Raw genomic sequence first — 25,060 nt, 5'->3', positions numbered from 1 at the left:
TGAAAAAGCTGACTTAAAGCTCAACATTCAAAAAACTAAAATCATAGTATACGGTCCCATCTGTTCATGGCAAATAGAAAGGGAAAAAGTGGAAACAGTTGCAGATATTTTTTTCTTGGGCTCCAAAATCACAGCAGAGTGTGACTACAGCCATAAAATTAAAGAAACCTTGCTCCTTGTAAGAAAAGCTATGGCATATTTAGATAGTGTATTAAAAGCATGGACTTCACTCTTCTAACAAAGGTCTGTGTAGTCAAAGCTATGCTTTTTCCAGTAGACATGTAAGCATCGGACCATAAGGGAGCATGATAGTGGAGAAACTGGTCCTTTCAAACTGTGGTGCTGGAGAAGACTCTTGAGAGTCCCTTGGACTGCAAGGAGATCCAACCAGTCCATCCTAAAGGAGATCAGTCCTGGGTGTTCATTGGAAGGAATGATGCTGAAGCTGTAGCTCCAATATTTTGACCTGATGTGATGAACCAACTCACTGGAAAAGGCCTTGATGCTAATAAAGATGGAAGATGGTGGGGAAGTGGATGACAGAGGATGAGATTGTTGGATAGCATCACCGACTCAATGAATAGGAGTTTGAACAAACTCTGGGAGATAGTGAAAGACAGAGGAGCCTAGTGTGCTGGAGTCCACGGGGTTGGCAAAACTTGACTTGTAGCTCTTACATTGTGTGTTTTGTAAGTCAACCATGGGAAAATTAGCAATACTATACAATCATTGTTTAAACTGTCTTGAGTCATTCACAGGGTCCCTTTTGGAATGCCCTGCTCCAGGCTGCCTGAATCCTCCCTCATTACTCACTGTGATTTTGACCTGATATCCATCAGAGAAGCCATGACTGAACCCTAGGGACCCAACCATATCCCCAAAAGCACTGCCTTTGCTCCCTTAACAGGCTCATGATCTGCTATTATTCCAACATGACATTGAAATCCTGAAGGAAGAGTTTTGGGGTGAAGTAGAAAAACCTAGCTTTATTGCCTTGGCAGACAAAGGTAGACACACCAGGCTTCTGCCTCAAAAACTATGATGTGTCTCAAACCCAGAGAACTTGATGAGAGTTTTGATAACAGTGAGTCAAATGTTGGGTCTCTGATAAGATTAGGGTGTGTGCAGGGTCTAGGGTGGTCTGGTCTCCTAAACTTGATGAGCTTCTGAGGTCCCTTTAATCTTTTCTCAGGTGATTTCTTGCCTGATCCTCCCTTGATTAGCAACTGTTGGAATCCATCCCTGGGAACTCAGGTAAGCTCATGGAGGCCAAAGTCTTGCCTATAAGAAATGGGGCACAGAAAGACTACTGTGCTTGGGAGACCCACAGGGCCCCACTCAGTTTCAATTTCTCACTTAAAAATTTTAAAGTGAAAGCAAATAATGTTTTCAAGCCAGTTTGTGGTGCTGATACCAAATTTCTGGGAGAGAACACTCTCAAAAGTGACAGTTTCCTTTTAGTCACTCCCTTCAATTTATAAACACAACCCAGAGAAAAGGCTTTAAATCTTCTTCCCCAAGAGAGAGGAAAAGAAATTTCATTTTACACTATTTGAGTTACATTTTCTGTTTTGGAATGCCCAGTTCCAACTACCTAGCCTCCACCCTTACTTCTCAATGTGACTTTGAACTGATCTCCTTCAGAGAATTCTTGACCTAAGATTGGAAAACCAACCACATCTCCCAAAGCACTTCCCTTTCCTTCCTGAATAGATTCCTGATCTCCATGTGTCACACAATATCTAAGTGGCACTTGATAAGTGGATGGCTTATTTTATTTCTTTTCAGAACAACACTACTGTCTTTGTGAAGTAGCTTTAATTCTTGGACATTTTGATAATTTTTTATGGCCAAAGATCCACGATGATGCTTTAAAGTTTTGTTTATCTTATCTGCTGCCACAAATCAATAACTCCTTCCTGGTCTCACACCCACAGCTACTACTATTGATATTGGTAAAGCCCAATCAATATTTCTAGAATGAACCTAGGAAGGAGCCTATGACTTCAATAGCCCTCCCTCATTCTTTATCTTCCCTGAATGTAATCTGATTCCATTCATTCCTCTGGAGATTGACAAAGATTCAATCAGGATTAACCAGAGGGGTAGTGTGAAACATTATCAGGTATTATTTTTTGATTGGCTGTTGGTAGTAGGAAAGACTAAGATGTGATTAGAAAGGTCTATAAAAGCCCTCAGTACCAAAGAAAGAATATAGAATCTTCCATCTCCAGAGGCACCAACTGGGCTCTCCATCATGTCTGAGATCTGAGCAGCCTGCCACCCACATCAGAGCTGGTAAGTTACAGACACAACTGTGGACACCTTCATTTTATCCATGGTCAACTGGTGTTGAATGGTGGCATGCACCTTGGGATGGCAGGAGAGCTTTTCTTGAGACTTCCCTGGGGCTCCAGTGGTTAAGGTTCTGCTCTCCCACAGCAGGGGGAACTTGTTCAATCTCTGGTCCAGGAACAAAGATCCTACAGGTGATGTGGCCAAAATGAATAAATAAAAATAAATGAATAAAAGTATATTTTCAGATGTGCTCATTTAAGGTTTTGGTTTGGCCTCTAAAGTAGTTTAGACTTAATCCCAAATATTTGGATTGGTGCTTTGGTTTATATAATTTTTAAGTGTCTTAATCAAGCAGATGCCCCTTTTAATGAAAGATGTTTGCTTGGAATTTTATTTCCTGAAATTTAAAAGATTTAATTAGTACACATAGAGCATTCATTTTAGGGGTATCTCCTGACCTTTCCCATCCCAGTTAACTGTGGGAACTCAAGATGGAAGCTGTGTTGGTCCACATGATGCTCTTATTCCCATACTTTTAAGGCTCAAGTGATATTTTAAGCATTTTCTTCTGAAAGGATGAAGCTCAGCCTCCAGCTCCTAGTAACCACTTCCCAGTGGAACATTATTAAGCAAAGCAGTGGATGAATCAGTGGTTGCATTTCCCCCCTCTACTTGTGACAGGCAACTGGCACTAAGGCACTTCTATCACCAGGTCCAAGCCTGGTCTGCTCACTCCCGTAACAGGCCAATGAATTCAAGAGATGAGAGACTAGGTGCTGAGGCAAGAAATATGACTTTTATTCAGAAAACAGCCTGACCAAGAAGATGGCAAACTAATGTCTCAACCATCTTGTTGGAGGCTGGGTGCCAGAGTCTTTTATAGAACAGAGAGGAGGAGGAGTTGAGGAAGTAAAGTAGAAAGGCAATAATATCTTGCAAGTATCTCCTGGCATGTCCATCCTTGGGGAAGGAGTGTGTTAATCTCTTCATTCTTGCAGTCATTCACAGTTGGGCAGGGGCAAATTATCTCCCTGTGAGCTGAAAACAGATGCTTTTAGTTTAGTATTCAGGTAGAGGGCCAGGGTTCCCTGAAGCAGGCCATTATGTATGATTGTAATAACAAAAGCAACAGATTCAAGTCAATGAGAGAGATCTATTTTGGAGAGAGAAGTGGCTCTTCCCTGCAATAATTCCACCACCACTAGAGCAGTGGCCTTGGCCCCTGAGTAGGTTCCTCTCAAGGGTGGGGAGAAACAAACTGAGGTGTGCTCCTGATTTGCCTGAAAAGAATGTCTTGTTCCTTGGAAGCACTCACAGGTTTCCTTTTGGAACCAAGTCAGGATGAGTCTCCAGACCCTACCCAGACTCTTGAACCTGGCAGCAGTGAGCCTGCTGAGGGATGAGGCCTTGGCCATCGCAGCTCTTGAGTATCTGCCCATCGAACTCTTCCCCCCACTCTTCATGGAAGCCTTCTGTGGGAGTCGAAGTGAGACCCTGAAGGCCATGGTGTATGCCTGGCCCTTTGTCCGTCTGCCTCTGGGGGGCCTGATGCAAAAGCTTCACTTGGGGACCTTACAAGCAGTTCTGGATGGTCTTGATATCCTGCTTGCCCAGAAAAATCATTCCAAGTAAGTCAAATCCAGGTAGCCTCGTAGGTTGCTAGACATCATGAAGAAACACTTGGGGTCAAGAGAGTGAATAGTCAAAGGATGGGCAAGAGACTTCTGATGATGCCAATGAAGACTCTCAGAGTCCTTGGCTATTGCTGAGCTCACTTTGGGGAAATGCCTCCTGGCAGTGAGAGAGTGCCTAAGATGCCAGGAAACCTAAAAGAACACGCCTGATGCTTATGGGCACTAGAAGCAGAGACTGAGGAAGGATGGAAAGGGAAAAGCAGGAAGGTGAGGCAGAGAGGAAAGAAGAGGGCAAGGCTGTAGGAATGTCAAGTATAATCTCAGGTGGGAAGTCAGAGTGTAGCCTCAATTCTAAGTCTGTGGTTTTATTCTGTGGTTTCCTTCAAACAGCGAATCTGCTGTTTCCCCACAGGAGGTGCAAACTGCGGGTGCTGGATTTAAGGAATACTGGCCAGGACTTCTGGAAAATGTGGTCTGGATCAAGTGTCCATGTGTCCTCAAGCTCATCAATGACACCAGTGGCTGAGGTCAGGTCAAGGACAGAGCAGCCCTTGGCTCCTTTAGAGGTGTTCATAGAACTGCACTTCAAGGAAAGTATCATAGATGACTTCCTCATCTACCTCATGAGGTGGGTGGAGCAGAGAAAAGCTTCCATACACCTGTGCTCTAATAAGCTGAAGATTGCTTCAACGCCCTTAGAAAATATTATGCAGGTCCTGGGTATAGTGCAACTGGACTGTATTCAGGAAGTGGAAGTGAATTGCATTTGGCATCTGTCCACTCTGGCCATGTTTGCTCCTTTCTTGGGCCAAATGAGTAATATACAGAGACTCTATCTCTCCCACATCCATGGGCTAGCATTTGAAGAGGAGGAAGAGTATCACCATGCTGTCCAAATTACCTCTCAGTTCCGCAGGTTGCACCACCTCCGAGATCTGTATTTGGAGACTCCCTCCTTCCTTGAAGGCTGCCTGAACCAGATGCTCAGGTGAGTGTGCACCACTGGCCTGGTAACAGTGTACCCAACGCTAGAAAGTCAAAAGCACTCCTCCCTTTGATACTCTATCCTGAACTGTGATATCATCAGTTCAGTTCAGTTGCTCAGTTGTGTCAGACTCTTTGGGACCCCATGAATTGCAGCACGCCAGGCTTCCTTGTCCATCACCAACTCCCGGAGTTCACACAAACTCCTGTGCATTGAGTCAGTGATGCCATCCAGTGTGATATCATCAGTTCAGTTCAGTTCAGTCGCTCAGTCATGTCCGACTCTTTGCAACCCCATGAATCACAGCACGCCAGGCCTCCCTGTTCATGACCATCTCCCTGAGTTCACTCAGACTCACGTTCAACTGATATTGAATGGTTTGCCTTGGAAACGAACAGAGATCATCCTGTCGTTTTTCAGATTGCACCCAAGTACTGCATTTTGGACTCTTTTGTTGACCATGATGGCTACTCCATTTCTTCTGAGGGATTCCTGCCCTCAGTAGTAGATATCTGAGTTAAATTCACCCATTCCAGTCCATTTTAGTTCGCTGATTCCTAGGATGTTGATGTTCACTCTTGCTATCTCCTGTTTGACCACTTCCAATTTGCCTTGATTCATGGACCTGACATTCCAGGTTCCTATGCAATATTGCTCTTTACAGCATTGGACCTTGCTTCTATCACCAGTCACATCCGCAACTGGGTATTGTTTTTGCTTTGGCTCCATCCCTTCATTCTTTCTGCAGTGATTTCTCCACTGATCTCCAGTAGCATATTGGGCACCTACTGACTTGGGGAGTTCCTCTTTCAGTATCCTATCATTTTGCCTTTTCATACTGTTCATGGGGTTCTCAAGGAAAGAATACTGAAGTGGTTTGCCATTCCCTTCTCCAGTGGACCACATTCTGTCAGACCTCTGCACCATGACCCACCCGTCTTGGGTGGCCCCACAGGCATGGCTTAGTTTCATTGAGTTAGACAAGGCTGTGGTCCTAGTGTGATTAGATTGACTAGTTTTCTGTGATTATAGTTTCAGTGTGTCTGCTCTTTGATGCCCTCTTGCAACACCTATTGTCTTACTTGGGTTTCTCTTGCCTTGGAGGTGGGGTATCTCTTCACAGCTGCTCCAGCAAAGTGCAGCTGCTGCTCCTAACCTTGGATGAGGGGTATCTCCTCACCACTATCCCTCCTGACCTTGAACGTGGAATAGCTCCTCTAGGCCCTCCTGCCGCACAGCCACCACTCCTTGGACATGGGGTTGCTCTTCCCAACCGATGCCCCTGGCCTCAGGCGTGGGGTAGCTCCTCTCTGCTGCTCCTGCGCTGTCCCAGGCTGGCACTCTCGGCCCCCACCCCTGACCTTGGACGTGGGGTGGCTCCTCTCCACTGCCGCCCCTGACCTCGGACATGGGGTAGCTCCTCTCGGCTGTGCTGTATGCGCTATGATTTCAATAACCTGATATGCAGATGACACCACCCTTATGGCCGAAAAGTGAAGAGGAACTAAAAAGCCTCTTGATGAAAGTGAAAGTGGAGAGTGAAAAAGTTGGCTTAAAGCTCAACATTCAGAAAACGAAGATCATGGCATCTGGTCCCATCATTTCATGGGAAATAGATGGGGAAACAGTGGAAACAGTGTCAGACTTTATTTTTTTGGGCTCCAAAATCACTGCAGATGGTGATTGCAGCCATGAAATTAACAGATGCCTACTCCTTGGAAGAAAAGTTATGACCAACCTAGATAGCATGTTGAAAAGCAGAGACATTACTTTGCCAACAAAGGTCCGTCTAGTCAAGGCTATGGTTTTTCCAATGGTCATGTATGGATGTGAGAGTTGGACTGTGAAGAAAGATGAGCACTGAAGAATGGATGCTTTTGAACTGTGGTGTTGGAGAAGACTCTTGAGAGTCCCTTGGACTGCAAGGAGATCCAACCAGTCCACTCTGAAGGAGATAAGCCCTGGGATTTCTTTGGAAAGAATGATGCTAAAGCTGAAACTCCAGTACTTTGGCCACCTCATTCGTAGAGTTGACTCATTGGAAAAGACTCTGATGCTGGGAGGGATTGGGGGCAGGAGGAGAAGGGGACGACAGAGGATGAGATGGCTGGATGGCATCACTGACTCGATGGATGAGTCTGAGTGAACTCCAGGAGTTGGTTATGGACAGGGAGGCCTGGCGTGCTGCGATTCACGGGGTTGCAAAGAGTAGGACACGACTGAGCGACTGAACTGAACTAATATTTATAATTGTTATATCTTCTTCTTGGATTGATCCTTTGATCATTATGTAGTATCCTTCTTTGTTTCTTTTCATAGCCTTTGTTTTAAAGTCTATTTTACCTGTATGAGTATTGCTATTTCTGCTTTCTTTTGGTCGCTATTTGCATGGAATATCTTTTCCCAACCTTTCACTTTCAGTCTGTATGTGTCCCTTGTTTTGAGGTGGGTCTCTTGTAGACAACATATATAGGGGTCTTGTTTTTGTATCCATTCAGCCAGTCTTTGTCTTTTGGTTGGGGCATTCAACCGATTTACATTTAACATAATTATTGATAAGTATGATCCTGTCGCCATTTACTTTATTGTTTTGGGTTTGAGTTTATACACCCTTTTTGTGTTTCCTGTCTAGAATATCCTTTAGCATTTGTTGGAGAGCTGGTTTGGTGCTGAATTCCTCTCAGCTTTTGCTTGTCTGTAAAGCTTTTGATTTCTCCTTCACATTTGAATAAGATCTTTGCTGGGTACAGTAATCTGGGCTGTAGGTTATTTTCTTTCATCACTTTAAGTATGTCCTGCTATTCCCTCCTGGCCTGAAGAGTTTCTATTGAAAGATCAGCTGTTATCGTTATAGGAATCCCCTTGTGTGTTATTTGTTGCTTTCCCCTTACTGCTTTTAATATTTGTTTTTTTGTGTGTGTGTGTTTGATCTTTGTTAATTTTATTAATATGTGTCTTGGGTTGTTTCGCCTTGGGTTTATCCTCTTTGGGATTCTCTGGGTTTCTTGGACTTGGGTGGCTGTTATCTCCTCAAGGATTTTCTCATGGTCTTTCCTTTGTCTTCTCTTCTGGGAGTCCTATGGTTCGAGTGTTGGGGTGTTTACCATTGTCCCAGAGGTCTCTGAGGTTGTCCTCATTTCTTTTCGTTCTTTTTTCCTCTCTGTTTCCTTTATTTCCACAATTCTATCTTCCATTTCACTTATCCTATCTTCTGTCTCAGCTATTCTATTGTTGCTTCCCTCCAGAGTGCTTTTGATCTCAGTTATTGCATTATTCATTATTGATTGACACTTTTTTATTTCTTCTAGGTCTTTGTTAAACATTTCTTGCATCTTCTCAATCCTTTTCTCTAGTCTATTTACCTGTAACTCCATTTTGTTTTCAAAATTTTGGATCATCTTTAGTATCATTATTCTGAATTCTTTTCAGGTAGACTTGCTATCTCCTCCTTTTTTGTTTGGTTTGGTGGGCATTTATCATGTTCCTTTACCTGCTGCATATTTCTCTGCCTTTTCATTTTGTTTAGATTGCTGTGTTTGGGGTGGCCTTTCTGTATGCTGGAAGTTTGTGGTTCCTCTTTATTGTGGAGGTTGCTCCCTGTGGGTGGAGTTGGACTAGTGGCTTGTCAAGGTTTCCCATTTAGGGAAGCTTTTGTCGGTGTTCTGGTGCGTGGAGTTGGATCTCTTCTCTCTGGTGTGCAATGACGTGTTCAGTAGTGAGTTTTAAAGTGTCTATGTCTTAGGTGTGACTTTGGGCAGCCTATATTTTAATGCTGAGGGCTCTGTTCCTGCATTTCTGGAGAATTAGCTTGGCACTGTCTTGCTCTGGACCTTGTTGGCTCTTGGGTGGAGCTTGGTTTCAGTGTAGGTAAGGAGGCTTTTGGATGAGCTCTTGTCGATTAATGTTCCCTGGAGTCAGGAGTTTTCTGGTACTGTCACGTTTTGGATTTAAGCCTCCTGCCTCTGGCTTTCAGTCTTATTCTTACAGTAGCCTTAAGACTTCTCCATCTATACAGCACAGATGATAAAACATCTAGGTTAATGGTGAAAAGACTCTCCACAGTGAGGGACACCCAGAGAGGCTCACAGAGTTACACAGAGAAGAGAAGAGGAAGGAGGGAGATAGAGGTGATCAGGAGGAGAAGAGGGGGAGTCAAAAGGGGAGAGACCAATCTAGCCAGTAATCAGTTCGCTAAGTATTCTCCACAGCCAAGAACACCCAGAGAGATTTACAGAGTTAAGTAGAGAAGAGAAGGGGGAGGGAGGAGACAGAGGTGAGCTGGGGGAGAAAAGGGAGAGTCAAAAGGGGAGAGAGCAACCAATTCAGTGATCATACCCCTAAGTAAAAATGGATACTAAAGATTAGATTCTTAAAGGTACAAAATTGATAACAAATACCAAAAAGCAAACCTTAAAAATCTAGAGTAGAGCTTAGATTCTCAAAGATACAATATTAAAAATACAAAACAAAATCAATCACAAAAACTATAAAAAATATATATAAAATTTGCTTTAAAAATAGGGTCTTTTTTGAAAAGTAATAGTAGGTTATAAAAATGTAAATTAAAGGAGTAATAAAGAACTAAAAAATTAAAAAATGATAATAGTGAAACTGTATCTATTTCTCTGGAGCTGTTGAGGGCAGTGTGGAGTTAGTTTAGTTTCAGATAGTTCCTTGTTCCAGCTTATACTTCTTCTCAAGGGCTATAGGCCCCTTCCAATGCTTAGTCAATGCTAACTACAGGGTTTTAATCCATTGCACCCGTCACTTCCAGGGCAGTTCTCTCTTCTTTATTTTGGCTTCTTCTGTTTGCAAGTCTCTTCAGTTTCTAATTTCCACCCTGGCACTAGGGGGCGAAGGGGTCATTTATTTAGGCTCACTTGTTCAGTTGGGATGTGGGGAGGGAGCAACACTGTAAACAAATATCACTGGTGTGTGTGGAGAATTCTTGCAGTGTATGGACCACACTGGGTTTGCCTCAGCTCACCACAGCATGTGCTTTCCCAGTCTACACTGCTCAGGCTCCAGGTTGCGCTATAGTGGAACTGTCCTAAGTGGGCCCTGGGTTTTGTGCACTTCTGAGGTCTAAGCTGCTCAGGTTCAGGTTCTCAGGTACACCACAAAGGCATAGATCCATTTGGGCATGCATTTTGTGCCCTTCCCAGGTCCAAGCAGCTCAGGCAACCAGATGCTTGGTGAGTGCACTGTCCCAGGTGGCCAGTGTGTCTTAATCACCTCCTGGGTCCCAGCTACTCAGCTTCCTGGGTGCACTGCAAGAGCACCGTCTCAGGTGTGCCATGTGTCTCCTCTGGGGAGCTGATCTCTGGCTGAGACCCTCCTGGCAGGTGTCAACCATCCAGGATCCCAGGAAGACTTGGTTAGCAAATGGGAGCCTGCTCACAGTTTGGTGTAGGATGCCATCTCTGGGGCTGAAATTGCCCCTTGTCTTCTGACTCTGGCTGTCTCCCACCTGCCTCTCTTCCTCTGGTGGGGGGATGGGCTGGTCCGCAGCAGGCTAGCTCTCCTTTGGTGTTCACTCAGTCCTTTGTTCCGTGAGTGGGTCAGGCTGAACCTTAGGTTAGAACTTTTCAAGGGAATGTACTCTCTCTCTTTCTCTCTCTCTCTTTTTTTTTTTTTTTTTTTTTTTTCTGTTTCTGGCTATCCCACAGTTGCTATCTCAAGTTAGCTCCCTCAGATTGTCCTCAGGCCATTCAGGCCCAGTCCTTACCCTAAGCATGCAATCTTGGTCATAAGAGACATACTTAAGGGGTGGTCCTAAGTATGTCTCCTTATACTCCTTATACTTAAGGGGTCCTCCCTGTTCAGCCCCCACTTCATGGTAGTGGATGCAAATTTCTGGGCTACTTCTCTGCTGGGAGTTGCAGTTAGGTGCATATTCGGTGGTTTTTTGTTTTTTTTCCGCTCTCCCGGTTATGCTGTCCTCTGAGATTCCAAAACTCCCCACAGACCTGCCAGTGAGAGGGTTTCCTGGTGTTTGGAAACTTCTCCTTCATGACTCCCTCCCCGGGACAGGTCTCCATCCCTAACTCTTTTGTCTCTCTTTTTGTCTTTTATATTTTGTCCTACTTCCTTTCAAAGAGAATGGGCTGCCTTCCCAGGTGCCTGGGGTCCTCCACCAGTGTTCAGAAGTTGGTTTGTGGAAGTTGTTCAGCATTCAAATGATCTTTTGATGAATCTGTAGGGGAGAAAGTGGTCTCCCTGTCCTATTCCTCCACCATCTTAGGACTGCCCCTTAAGTATGTCTCTTATGACCAAAATTCACTGATGCTCATACTTTATTAGGGCTTCCTTGGTGGCTCAGATGGCAAAGAATCTGCCTGCAATGTGAGAGACCTGAGTTCGATCCCTGCGTTGGGAAGATCCCCTGAAGAGAATCTCCACCACAGTATTCTTGCCTGACTGAGGAGCCTGGCAGGCTAAAATCCATGTGGTCACAAAGAGTCAGACTTGACTGCAACTAAGCACAACACAGCACATACTTGGTTGCAACAAGATGTCAGGCTCTCCTGAATTTGTTTTAGTCTATTCCATTATCTCCATTCATCCTCATAATGAAGTGGAATATATTTTACTCCTCTTGACACCTCAGGAAAGAGTATTTGAGATTGTATGTATTTAATTCAGTCACAAGGAGGATGAAATGATCCTGGTTGAAATAAAATTGGGCATTCTGGGTTTGATCATTATCAGATGGTCAGACAGACGTGACCTTGGAAAGATCTATTATCTCTTAACTTGAGGTTACAGTTCACCCCAGATTTTAAAAGACAGATATTTTTCTCCCCAGGTGCCTGATGACTCCCTTGGAAAACCTTGCTATAACTCACTCTCTCCTTACGGATTCAGACTTGACCCATCTGTCCCAATGTCCAAACATCAGTCAGCTAAAGGGCCTGGATCTGACTGGTGACCTCCTGACGTACTCCAATGCTGAGCGCCTCTCAGTTCTGCTGGAGAAAGTTGCAGGCACACTTGAAAAACTGGACTTAAACATGTGTGGGATTAGGGACTTCCATCTTGAAGCCATCCTGCCTGCCCTGAGCCACTGCTTCCAGCTCAAGTACTTCAGCATGTGCGGAAACCTCCTCTCTATGGCTATCATGGAGAAGATGCTGCGACACACCTCCGCACTGCCCAGTTTAAATAAAGAGCTGTACCCTGTCCCTCAGGAGAGTTTGCTATCTAGGGGAATCCGTCGACCACAGAGACTTGCGCAGTGTCGGGCTGAACTGTTTGAGATTCTGAAGGACTTAGGACGTCCCAGGACCATTTGGATTAGCTCTATCTCCTGTCCACAGTGTGAAGGTCATGCATTCTCTCATCCTGAGCCCATTATATACCAGGGAAATATCCTTGCCTAGTTGACTGCCTATATCACAAATTTTCTTGAATACTAAAAGCTAGGACAGAGTTGCATCATAAGGGAACAGAAACTCATGGTTGCAGATATCTGCTCAATGTGAATATGAGAAGAAAAAGTGATTCAGCAAAGGTGCAGGATTGCAGAGGGAAAAGTTGACTCTGAGAGGAAAAAGGGGCTTGGAGGAAAAGTGTCCTAAAGAGCCAGAAAGATGAACCTAAATTTCATGAGGTGGATTTGGAGCTTTTGACATATGAAGTTACCCATGGTTGGATGTTTCTAAAGATATGGTAGATATGGTTAGAAATAAAGAGGCTTTCAGTGTAAACGTACTGCTGCTTTCTCTGATGTGTTATTCAGTTTTCTCATTTTATACATCAGAAGTCTCCAGACGCTGATAAAAGATTAAGGCACTGAATTGTCTATGATCTGAAACATATACTATTTAAGCAAGTTCTGTATTCTTTCTGGGTTGTCTCTTCTCTCTGCACTTATTTCTGAGGCTTATCACTGGGTTAATACACAGAAAGGGGAACATACTCAGTGCTCAATGAGCCATTGAAGAGCTGTTGGTAGGGTCCTCACTGCTGATTCAAGTCATGATCCTGGACATGACCAGTCCTCATGCTTCTCCTGCTGTGTCCATAAGTCTCAGCCACTGCTGGGAAGGTTAGAGAATGCATAGGAGAGACTGAAGTTATCTCTCGAGATAGACATTCTGAGCCTCAGATCTCCTAGGCTACTTGCTTATAGATCAGACCAAAGGATAAAAAGTACTTTGACAAGTAGGGCTTGTTAGTTTGGTAATAAAAAGCTAATGGAAACTAGTTATAGTACAAGGTTAGTACAAAAGTTAGTACAAGGAAAGAGATCTGAAAGATGAGAGCAGAAATAAATGAGATAGAAATGAAGAAAATAATAAAAGAGATGAGTTTTGTTTTTTAGATCAATGAGACTAAAAGCTGATAGCAAAATTGATAAACCTTTATCCAGACTTATCAAGAAAAAGAGGGAGAGGACTCATATCAATAAAATTAGAAATGAACAGATAAGTTACAACTGACATCACAGAAACACAGAGGATCGACAGACTCCCACAGGCCACTATATACTAATAAAATGGACAACTTAGAAGAAATGGACAAATCCTTAGAAAGAGACAACCTTCTAAACCTGAACCAGGAAGCAAGAGAAAACATGAACAGACCAATCATAAATACTAAAATTGAAACTGATTTAAAAACTTTCAGAAAACAAAAGTCCAGGACCAGATGGTTCCGCAGCAGAAGTCTATCAAACATTTAAAGAGTTAACACTTATCCTCCTCCTATTTCATCAAGTTGTAGAGCAAGAAACACTCCCAAGTTCATTTTATGGGACCACTATCTGCCTGATACCAAAACCACACAAAGATATGCTCAAAAAAGAAAATCATTGGCCAATATCACCAATGACCACAGACACAAAAATCCTTAACAAAACACTACCAGATATCAATAGAACCCAACAATATATCAAAAAGATCATACACCGTGATCAAATGGGATTCACCCCAAGGATGCAAGGATTCTTCAGTATATGCAAATCAATCACCATGACACACCACATTAACCAACTGAAGAATGAAAAACATAGATGAAAAACATCTATGAAAAAATCTCAATAGATACAGAATAATCTTTTGACAAAATTCAACACCCATTTATAATTAGAATGAAAGGACAAATAAAACTGGTAAACCTTTAGCCAGACACTTTAAGTAAAAAACAGAGAAGATTAAAATCAATAAAAATAGAAATGAAAAAGGAGAAGTTACAAGTGACACCTTATTTTTATGAAAAATGTCTCAGGGAAGTAGGCATAAAGGGAACTTGTCTCAACATAATAAATATATGACAAACTCACAGAAAATATTCTTAATGGTGAAAAACTGAAAGCATTTCCTCAAAGATCAGGAACAAGACAACAATGTGTATTCCTGTCCCTATTATTTAACATAGTTTTTAAAGTCCTAGCTTTGGCAATCAGAGAAGAAAGAAATACAAGAAATCCAGTTTGGAAAATATAAAGTGAAACTCTCACTGTTTACAGATGACATAACTGTATAAATACAAAATCCTAAATATACTACTAGAAAACCAGTAGACCTCATCAATGAATTTGGTAATATTAAAGTTAATACACATTTACAAAGTATTTACAAAGTTAATACACATCAATCTGTTAATACATATAACAGATAAATCAAACAAATCTGTTTAACACATAAATCAAACAGATTATCCTATTTAGGATTGCATAAAAAAGAATAAAATACCTAGAAATGCACCTATCTAAGGAGTCAAAAGACCTGTACTCAGAAAACTATAAGTTATAGATGAAAGAAATAAAAAATAACATAAACAGATGGAGAGATAGACCATGTATTTTTTTTTTTTTGGAAAAGTCAATAAGGTCAAATGACCATACTATACAAAGAAATCTATAGATTCAACACAATCCCTATCAAGTTACCAATAGCATTTTTTACAGCATCAGAACCAAAAATTTTACAATTTGTATGGATGCAAAAAAGACCATGAATACCCAGAGCAACTTTGAGAGAGAAAAATGTAGCTGTATGAGGCAGAAAAAAGAGGCTCTCTGACCTCAGACTTTACAACAAATCTATAGCAATTAAACAGTATGGTTCTGGCACAAAAACAGAAATATAGAACGATGGAACGGGATAGAAAGTCCAGTGGTAAACCTACACATCAATTGTCATCTAATCTCTGACAAAGAAGACAAACATATACAATGGACAAAAGATAGTCTTTTCAATAAGTGGTGCTGGAAAATTGGACAGCATAAAAAGAATAAAATTCAAGCATTCGCTAACACCAGACACAAAAATAAACTCAAAATAGATTAAAGAACTAAATGTAAGTCTGGATACTGTAAAACTCTTAGAGGAAAGCATAGGAAGAACATTCTCTGACATTAATAATAGCAAGAATTAATTTCAAAATATACAAGCAGCTCATGCAGCTCAATACCAGAAAAATAAACTACCCAATAAAAAAATGGGCCAAAGAGCTAAACAGACATTTCTCCAAAGAAGACATACAGATGGATAACAAACACATGAAAAGATGCTCAACATCACTCATTATCAGAGAAATGCAAATCAAAACCAGAATGGCTGCTATCAAAAAGTCTACAAACAATAAATGCTTGAGAGGGTGTGGAGAAAAGGGACCCCTCTTACACTGTTGGTGGGAATGCAAACTAGTACAGCCATTATAGAAAAGTGTGGAGATTCCTTAAAAAACTGGAAATAGAACTGCCATAGGACACAGCAATTCCACTGCTGGGTATACACACTGAGGAAACCAGAATTGAAAGAAGACATGTGTACCCCAATGTTCATCACAGCACTGTTTACAATAGCTAGGACATTGAAGCAACCTAAATGTCCATTGGCAGACAGATGGATAAGAAAGCTGTTGTACATATACACAATGGGATATTACTCAGCTAATAAAAAGAACATGTTTGAATCAGTTCTAATGAAGTGGATGAAATGAGCCTATTATACAGAGTGAAGTAAATCAGAAAGAAAAATAATACAGTATATTAACACATATGTATAGAATTTAGAAAAATGATAACAATGACCCTATATGCAAGACAGCAAAAGAGACACAGATATAGAGAACAGACTTTTGGACTCTGTAGGACAAGGCAAGGGTGGGATGATTTGAGAGAATAGCACTGAAACATATACATTACCATATATGAAATAGATGACCAGTCCAAGTTTGATGCATGAAATAGGGCACTCAAAGCTGGTGCACTGGGACAACTCTGAGGGATGGAATGGGGAGGGAGGTGGGAGGGGAGTTCAGGATGGAGGACTCATGTACACCCATGGCTGATTCATGTCAATGTATGGCAAAAACCACTAACATATTATAAGGTAATTAGCCTCCAATTAAAATAAATTAATTAAAAATATTTTTGGACCCACCTCCTGGAGTAATGAAAGTATAAAAATGAACAAATCGGACCTAAATAAATTTAAAAGTTTTTGAACAGCAAGGAAAACCATAAACAAACAAACAAACAAAAAACAGAAAGACAACACACAGAATGGGAGAAAATATTTGCTAATGAATCAACCAACAGAGGATTAATCTCCAAAATATACAAAATTCTCATACAGCTCTCTCTCTCTATTTATATGTGCATATATATGCATATATATATATATATATATAAATGGCCAATCAAGAAAATAGGCAGAAGATCTAAATAGACTTTTCTCCAAAGATGACACACAGATGGCCAAAAAGCACATGAAAAGATGCTCAGCATCATCAACTATTGAAGAAATGCAAACCAAAACTATATTGAGGTATCACCTCACATCCTCAGAATGACCATCATCAACAAATCTACAAGCAGTAAAAGCTAGAGAGGATGTGAAGAAAAGGGAACCCTCCCACACGATTGGTGGAATGTAAATTGGTACAACCACTGTGGAACAGTATGGAAGTTTCTTTAAAAACTCAGAATAGAGCTACCATATGAAAATACCCATATGCTGGGAAAGATTGAGGGCAGGAGGAGAAGTGGGTGGCAAAGGATGAGATGGTTAGATAGCATCACTGACTCAATGGATATGTGTTTGAGCAAACTCTGGGAGATAGCAAAGGACAAGAAGCCTGGCATGCTGCAGTCCATGGGGTCACAAAGAATTGGACACACTGACTAACTGAAAAACAACAACAATATGATTCAATAGTCTTCCTGTGCATGTCCTGGAGAAGATCGTCATATAATTCAAAAAGCTACATCCACCTAACTCTTCATTGCAGTGCTCTTTACCATAGCCAGGACACAGAAACAACCTAAACGTCTATCAACAGAGGAATGGATAAAGATGTAGTACATATATTTGATGGAATATTACTCAATCATAAAAAGGATGAAATAATACCAGTTGCAACAATGTTGATGGACCTAGAAATTGCCATACTAAGTCAGACAGAAAAAGACAAATATCATATGATATTGTTTATATGTGGAATCTTGTAAAAGGGTACAAATAAAGTTATTTACAAAACAGAAGTAGAGTCGCAGATGTAGAAAACAAGTTTATAGTTACCAGGAAGAAAGGGGGAGGAATAAATTGGGAGTTTGGGATTGATATATACACACTACTATACACAAAATAGATAATGAATAAGGACTTACTGTATAGCACAGGGAACTCCAGGCAATACTCTGTGATGATCTGTGTGGGGTGGGAAAAGAATCTAAAAAGAGGGGATATTTGTATATGTGTTATTCATCCACTTTGTTGTACAGCAGAAACTAACACAACATTGTAAACCAGCTATACTCCAGTAAAAAGAAAAAAGAATCAAAGTTCTTTGCCTAACAAAAAGAAACCAGAAACAAAAATGTCTTCAGGGGCTATAGATAATATCATGAGATGTTTCACAGATATTGAAATCCCTACAGGTGGGAGAAGTTAATTTTATGCTGACCACTGGCAAGTAGACCGAAGGCCAGTTGAAAGCAGAAAGTTGATGTTGATTCCCAATTAAACACCACCTTCCCAGGTGGCACTAGTGGTGAAGAGTTTGCTGGCCAAGGCAGGAGATGCAAGAGATGGGGTTTTGATCCCTGGGTCGGGAAGAACTCCTGTAGTAGGAAGTGGCAACCCACTCCAGCGTTCTTGCCTGGAAAATTCCATGAACAGAAAAGCCTGGTGGGCCCCAGTCAATGCGGCCACAAAGAGTCAGACACCACTGAGTGACTGAGCACAAGCACAACCAATCAGAAGAATGGCCATGTGCTGATCGCACACCCCACAAACCTCTCCCTCCTCCTGTCTTTTAAAGTCTTTCCCTGATAGCTATCCAGGAATTTAGGTCTACTGAGCAATAGTTGTCTCTGATCTTTGGTTGGCATCTGCAATAAACCCTGCACGTTCCTTCACCAATCCTAGTGTCAGAATACTGGCTTCATTGCATGCTGGTGTGCAGACCCAAGTTTGATTCAGTGAGGAAAAAAAAAAACAAACCAAAAACTTCTTTTGTTTGTGTGTGTGTGTGTGTGTGTGTGTGTGTGTTTCTTTTTTTGTTATGCCCAAGTAAGACAGGACTATATTTTCATTGAAAAAAATCCCAATAATACAGAGAGAATAAGCATCTCTACTGTACTTCCTTCTCATCCCAGGCCCTTCTTCAGGCTTCCCCATGTGGAGTACTTTCCAGACTATTCTCTGATTTTCTGTACATTTCTATGTGCATGTACAAATGTCTGGTATATCTTCTCTTATAGAACAGGCACATAGCATGGTTTTGGTCACCATGCTTTTACTCATTTAAGAGTAGGTCTCCCATTCGTTACTAACCAGGCCTAGCTTCCAAGGTCAGACACTATTGGATGCATATAGGATGGTATGCATTTTTTACTAAAATAATAATAATAATAAAATGAGAAGTTAAAAGAAAAAGAAGAGTAGGTCTCAGGAACTTCTCTAGTGGTCCAGTGGTTATGAATCCACCTGCCAGTACAGGGACATGGGTTCCATCCATGGTCCAAGAACTGATATCCCACATACTGCAGAGCAAATAATCCTGAGTGCTGCAACTCAGCCTACACCCCACAACAACTAAAGCCCACCTGCGCTAGAGCGCATGTTCCTCCCAAGAGAGACCAGCACAACTAGAAGCCCACGAACCTCAACTAGAGAAAGTTCAGGCACAGCAATGAAGTGCCAGACTGTGCACTGCAACAAAGACCCAGCACAGACAAAAATGCAGTGAAAAATCTTAAAAAAATCTGTCCTCTCTTGCCTGGAGAATCCCATGGACAATGGAGCCTGGTGGGCTATGGTCTGTAGTGTCAAAAAGAGTGGGACATGATTGAAGTGACTTAGCATGCAACTGTTTCTGTTCTATCAGCCATAGAGTGAAAAAACCCTTATACTCGCCAAAGCTTCTCTTTGGTTTCTCAAAGCTTCCTTCTTGTATTCTTTAAAACATAAATTTGTATTTAATTGGAGAATAATTCCTTTACAATATTGTGTTGGCTTCTGCCATACAACAATGTGAATTGACTGTAAGTATACATATGTCCCTTTCCTCTTGAATTTCACCCCCAAACCCCTCTAGGCTGTCTCAAAGATGATGATGATGGCCATGCCCATCAGAACAAGATCAAATTTCCCCCACAGTCAGTCTCTCCCGTTAGGAAGCTTCCATAAGCCTCTTATCCTTATCCATCAGAGGGCAGACAGAATGAAAACCACAATCACAGAAAACTAATCAAATTTATCACATGGACCACAGCCTGTCTAACTCAATGAAACTACGAGCCATGCTGTGCAGGGCCACCCAAGATGGCCAGGTCACGATGGAGAGTTCTGACAAAATGTGGTCCACTGGAGAAGGGGATGGGAAACTACTTCAGTATTCTTGCCTTGAGAACCCCAGGAACAGCATGAAAAGGTAAAAAGATATGACACTGGAAGATGAACTCCCCAGGTTGGTAGGTGCTTAATATGCTACTGGAGAGGAGTAGAGAAATAACTCCAGAAAGAATGGAGAAATGGAGCCAAAGCAAAACACATTTCTGGTTATAAGATAATAAGCCATGGGGATGTAACGTGTCTGTCACAGCACCGTGACAAATGTTAACAATATTGTATCTTGTATTTGAAAATTGCTAAGAGAGTAGATCTTTAAAGTTCTAATCATAAAAAACACATAATTTGATGATGTGATGGATGATAACTTATTTCTTGTGATTATTTCACAATATATACGTATGTCACAGGCTTTTCAGGTGGCTCACTGGTGAAGAATTTGCCCGCCGATTCAGGAGACAGGGGAGATGTGGGTTCGCAGAAGATGTGGGTTTCATCCCTGGGTCAGGAAGATCCCTTGGAGGAGGAAATGGCAGCCCACTCCAGTATTCTTGCCTGCAAAATCTCATGGGCAGAGGAGCTTCGTAGGCTTCAGTCCATGGGGTTGCAAAGAGTTAGTTCGTCAGGACTTTGTTTTTTTTTTTTGTTTTGTTTTGGTTTTTTTTCTCTTACAGTTTTTTTTTTTTTAATTTTAAAATCTTTAATTCTTACATGCATTCCCAAACATGAACCCCCCTTCCACCTCCTTCCCCATAACATCTCTCTGGGTCATCCCCATGCACCAGCCCCAACCATGCTGTATCCTGTGTCAGACATAGACTGGCGATTCGATTCTTACATGATAGTATACATGTTAGAATGCCATTCTCCCAAATCATCCCACCCTCTCCCTCTCCCTCTGAGCCCAAAAGTCCATTATACACATCTGTGTCTTTTTTGCTGTCTTGCATACAGGGTCGTCATGACTAAACAGCAACAACAAATAGTTTATTTACAATGTTCTGTCAGTTTCAGGTGTATGCCAAAGTAATTCAGTTATACACGCACATATATCCGTTATTCTTCAGGTTCTTTCCCATTATAAGTTATTAAAGAATATTGAGTAGAATTTCTCCTTCATACCAGACCATGACTGACCCTGGCCTGATTTCCAGGTGCAAGGATCCCAGAAGTACTTAAAGGGAAAGAAACCTTCTGTGAACTCAAAGGAAGGGAAGGGACCAGGGGGACAACCCTCCCACAGTCCACACCCACTGACAAATGACTCTGGTCCCATATGTATTTTGGACCAGGTGGGCTCTGGGATCCTCTCCTGCACAGGGCCAGATACAGGTGTCCTGAAGCTGAGACTCCTCTACAGCAGGAACTTGGGGTGCATGGGGATCCCTGCCCCAACTGGCTTCCGACTCTGCACTTGACAGAGGGGAGAGAGGAAAGGGCTCACCTGTACCCAGGGCATGGGGTGGGTTCTGGTCTCTGTCCCTCATCCTCCCCCTCCCAGAGTTCCTGAGTCCAGTGGGTGTGGCCTCAAACACTGCCCTAACCCCATGGCTTTCCAGCCCAAGGAGAACAAACTTCTCCCAATTCCCTGGTTCATTTGATCCTTGTTCCCCAGGGTCCTGTGAGTTTCTGCTGACAAACAGAAACCAGCTTCCACCAGCTACACCCCATTAAAGCTGGTAGGAATGTTTCCTGCCTGATGTTCCAGTGACTTTCTGATGAGTGTTCTTTCTCCTTCAGTGAAGCCAGCCTGCATGGGGAGACAACACAGTGAGGCACCTCCTGTGAATAAACAGTATGTAAATCAGACCCTTTTCCCTTCATTTTCCCACGTGTGACTGTGAATCAGTCAAGGGTGACCCTCTCTCCATGGCTTTTGTTCCTCTCAGGCTCACACTCACCTTCTCTCAGAGAGGCAGGAAGGAGGAAATTGCATGAAGAAAAGAATGAATGGAGAGGACATTCCGGTGGTACAGTGGATAAGAATTTGCCTACCAATGCAGAGGACATGGGTTCTGTCCCTGGGCCAGGAGGATTCCACATGCCTGGAAGATACGAAGACCAAGTACCACAACTACAGCGCCCTCATGCTACAGTTACTGCAAGCTGTACACTCTAGGGCCCCCAAGCCACAAGAGTGAAGCCCCAGGCACCCTAGAGTCCATGCTCTGCAATAAGAGAAGCCATCACATTGGGAAACCCAAGCACTCCATCTAGAGAGTAGCCTTCGATCTCTGCAAGTAGAGAAAGTCCACGTGCAGCAAAGGTACATCACAGCAAAGAAGTAAATAAATAATTAAACAAAAAAAATTTAAAAATGAAGAAGCCCCAGAGGAGGTGATGCTGGGCCAAAACTTCACACTCACAGAACTTTCAGGGAATTTCATGACACTGAAAGGATGAAGGATCCAATGTGGGAGGCTGATCCAAACTTAGGATGACAATTTACAAAGCATAAAAGAGATGCTCAGATCCTGTTGTCAGCTATGCCATGGGAAGAAAGCAGTCACTGCTCACACTTCTCTAGAGAAGTTTCTCACAAAGAAACAAAACATTGCATTTCTCTACATTTTAAATTACAGTGTGCTAAGTAAATATTGAAGAAGGCAATGGCACCCCACTCCAGTACTCTTGCCTGGAAAATCCCATGGATGGAGGAGCCTGGTAGGCTGCAGTCCATGGGGTCGCTAAAAGTCAGACACGACTGAGCGACTTCACTTTCACTTTTCACTTTCTTGCATCGGAGAAGTAAATGGCAAGCCACTCCAGTGTTCTTGCCTGGAGAATCCCAGGGGTGGGGAAGCCTGGTGGGCTGCCGTCTATGGGGTCGCACAGAGTTGGACACGACTGAAGCGACTTAGCAGCAGCAGCGAGTAAATATTAATTTACTAGTTTTCATTCATCTGCATATTTATAATCACAGCAAGAAAGTTCTCAATTCTTTTTAAAGACTGGAGAATAATCATAATTTTTTGTACTGATTATTAACATAGTGTTGTAGCTTCCGTTTGCATATTCATTTTTATCATTGTGGGGAGGAATAATTCCTTTAACCTCCCTACATTCTTTAATTGGTCTAGTAATGAAGTTGACATAAGACAGATTAAAATGAGAAAAGAAAAGAAGTTTAAATGAAAATGTTTGCAAATCTGATAAGCACAGTAAGTCCCCAGCAGAAGCCAAGAAATTGAAGCTTAGGTATGATCTCAGGACATGGATAGGGAGATGGGCCCTGGGCTTCAAAGAAAAGGGTGATTTATAGAAGAGCAGGCATTTGATAATTATAAGTTTATCCTGCCATACAGGGGGGCTTCTCAGGTGGCTCAGTGGTAAAGAATCTGCCTGCCAATGCAGGAGATGTGGCTTCAATTCCTGGGCTGGGAAGATCCCCTGGAAAAGGAAATGGCAACCCATTCCAATATTCTTGCCTGGAAAGTCCCATGAATAGAGGAGCCTGGTGAGCTACAGTCCTTGGGGGGTCACAAAAGCGTCAGACACAACTTAGTGACTGCTGCTAAGTCGCTTCAGTCGTGTCTGACTCTGTGCGACCCCATAGACGGCAGCCCACCAGGCTTCCCCATCCCTGGGATTCTCTAGGCAAGAATACTGGAGTGGGTTGCCATTTCCTTCTCCAATGCTTGAAAGTGAAAAGTGAAAGTGAAGTCGCTCAGTCGTGTCAGACTCTTAGCCACCCCATGGACTGCAGCCTACCAGGCTCCTCCATCCATGGGATTTTCCAGGCAAGAGTACTGGAGTGGGGTGCCATTGCCTTCTCCAACTTAGTGACTAAATAACCACAATAGCAATCTGCCATACAGATGTCATTCAGATGAAGTTGTCTCTTGGTAATAGCTCTCTCAGGCTCCCTTTCTAAGTTCTTTCAGGTAGTTCAGAGAAAGAGAGAGAGTTTTCTGTGTTTCAATTGGTAGTGTCTTGATTGCCTACAGCTCAAACAAAGAAAAAATGCATACCAACATGGCACATTTTGGGGATGGCGTTTTAATACCTCCACCCTCCTTCACTACTATGGTATAGGTACATGTATGCCTGTATTAATTTTGCTTTTCAGCTTATATATTTTTTGTCTATTGGTTCAATAGAATGTAAGAACTATTCACAGAGGTAAATGAGAGTAGTATCATGTCACATTGATTGGATGTTTCCCTGACACCCAGAGTATTAGTTGGCACACCCTAGGCACTAAGTAAATACATTTATATACTTTTCTAATTGTGTAATAAATGATAAATGTAATTGTAGGTATTTAAAATACACAATGATGATGATGGGATAGACAAAAACACTGTGAAATGATTATCAAGATCAGGAGACTTAAGACATCTATCTGAGACTTCCTTGGTGGTCTAGTGAAGAATCCACCTTGCAATGCAGGGGACCCAGGTTTGATTCCTGGTTAGGGAACTAAGATCCCATGTGCCCTGGGGCAACTAATCCTCTGAGCCACAGCTGCTGAAGCCCACAAGCTCCGGAGCCTGTATGCCAAAACTAGAGTGTCCCACAAGGCTGCAGTAAAGATCGTGCATGCTGCAACTAAGACCCGAGGGAGCCAAATAAATAAATAATATATAAAATAAGAATTAAATAAATGAGAAAACCTTAAAAAAAAGACATCTATTGCTTTGTAGTTAACTGTTGTGTGTGTGTGGGTTGTGAGAATGCTTAAAATCTACTTACAGAAAATTTCAACTATACAATATTGTATTATTAACTATAGTCACCATGTGTGTCTTAGATCCTTGAAGAGATGTCTGAATACCCATATTCACTGCAGCATTATTCACAATAGTCAAGATATGGAAACAATCTAAATGTCCTTTGGTGGATGAATGAATAAATAAAAGTATATGTATATGTATGTAACAGTGTATTACTAGGCCATGAAAAGAAGGAAATCCTGTCATTTGTGAAAACATGCATGAACTTGCAAGACATTATGGTAACCAAAGTAAGTCAGAGAGAAAAAGACAAATGTTTTATGGAATCATTTGTATTTAGAATCCAAAAATCAAAACAAAACAAACAAAAAAATGATTTCACAGAAACAGAGAGTAGGATGGTAGTTACCAAACACTGGGCCAGGGAGAATGGAGAGAAGAAGTTGAAGGGTATAAAATTTCAGTTATAAAAAAAATAAAGAAGGATTTTGAAATGAATTAGGAAGAGAGGAGTGAGGGGCAATATCAGATGTTGAGTGTTAGGGGCGTCTACTCTAGGTGTGTACCAGAGACTCAAAGTCTGGAGGCTGTGATGAGTGAGGACACTAGACTGCACAATTTCCAAAGAATATTTATCCCTTGCCTTGGCCTCAACCAAGA

General features: G+C 42.0%; 1 protein-coding gene across 1 annotated transcript; it reads left to right on the top strand.

The window, feature by feature from the left end:
• LOC102178473 (PRAME family member 12-like) lies at positions 3,640 to 12,299 on the top strand. Its single transcript, XM_005691074.2, has 3 exons — positions 3,640 to 3,926; positions 4,345 to 4,920; positions 11,726 to 12,299. Exons 1-3 carry the CDS (start codon positions 3,640 to 3,642, stop codon positions 12,297 to 12,299), a joined length of 1,437 nt encoding a protein of 478 aa, XP_005691131.2.

Source organism: Capra hircus, chromosome 16, assembly GCF_001704415.2.
Source record: "Capra hircus breed San Clemente chromosome 16, ASM170441v1, whole genome shotgun sequence".
Taxonomy (NCBI): Eukaryota; Metazoa; Chordata; class Mammalia; order Artiodactyla; family Bovidae; genus Capra; species Capra hircus.
Note: the sequence above shows the minus strand (reverse complement) of the source record. Positions and strands in the feature narration are given on the sequence as shown.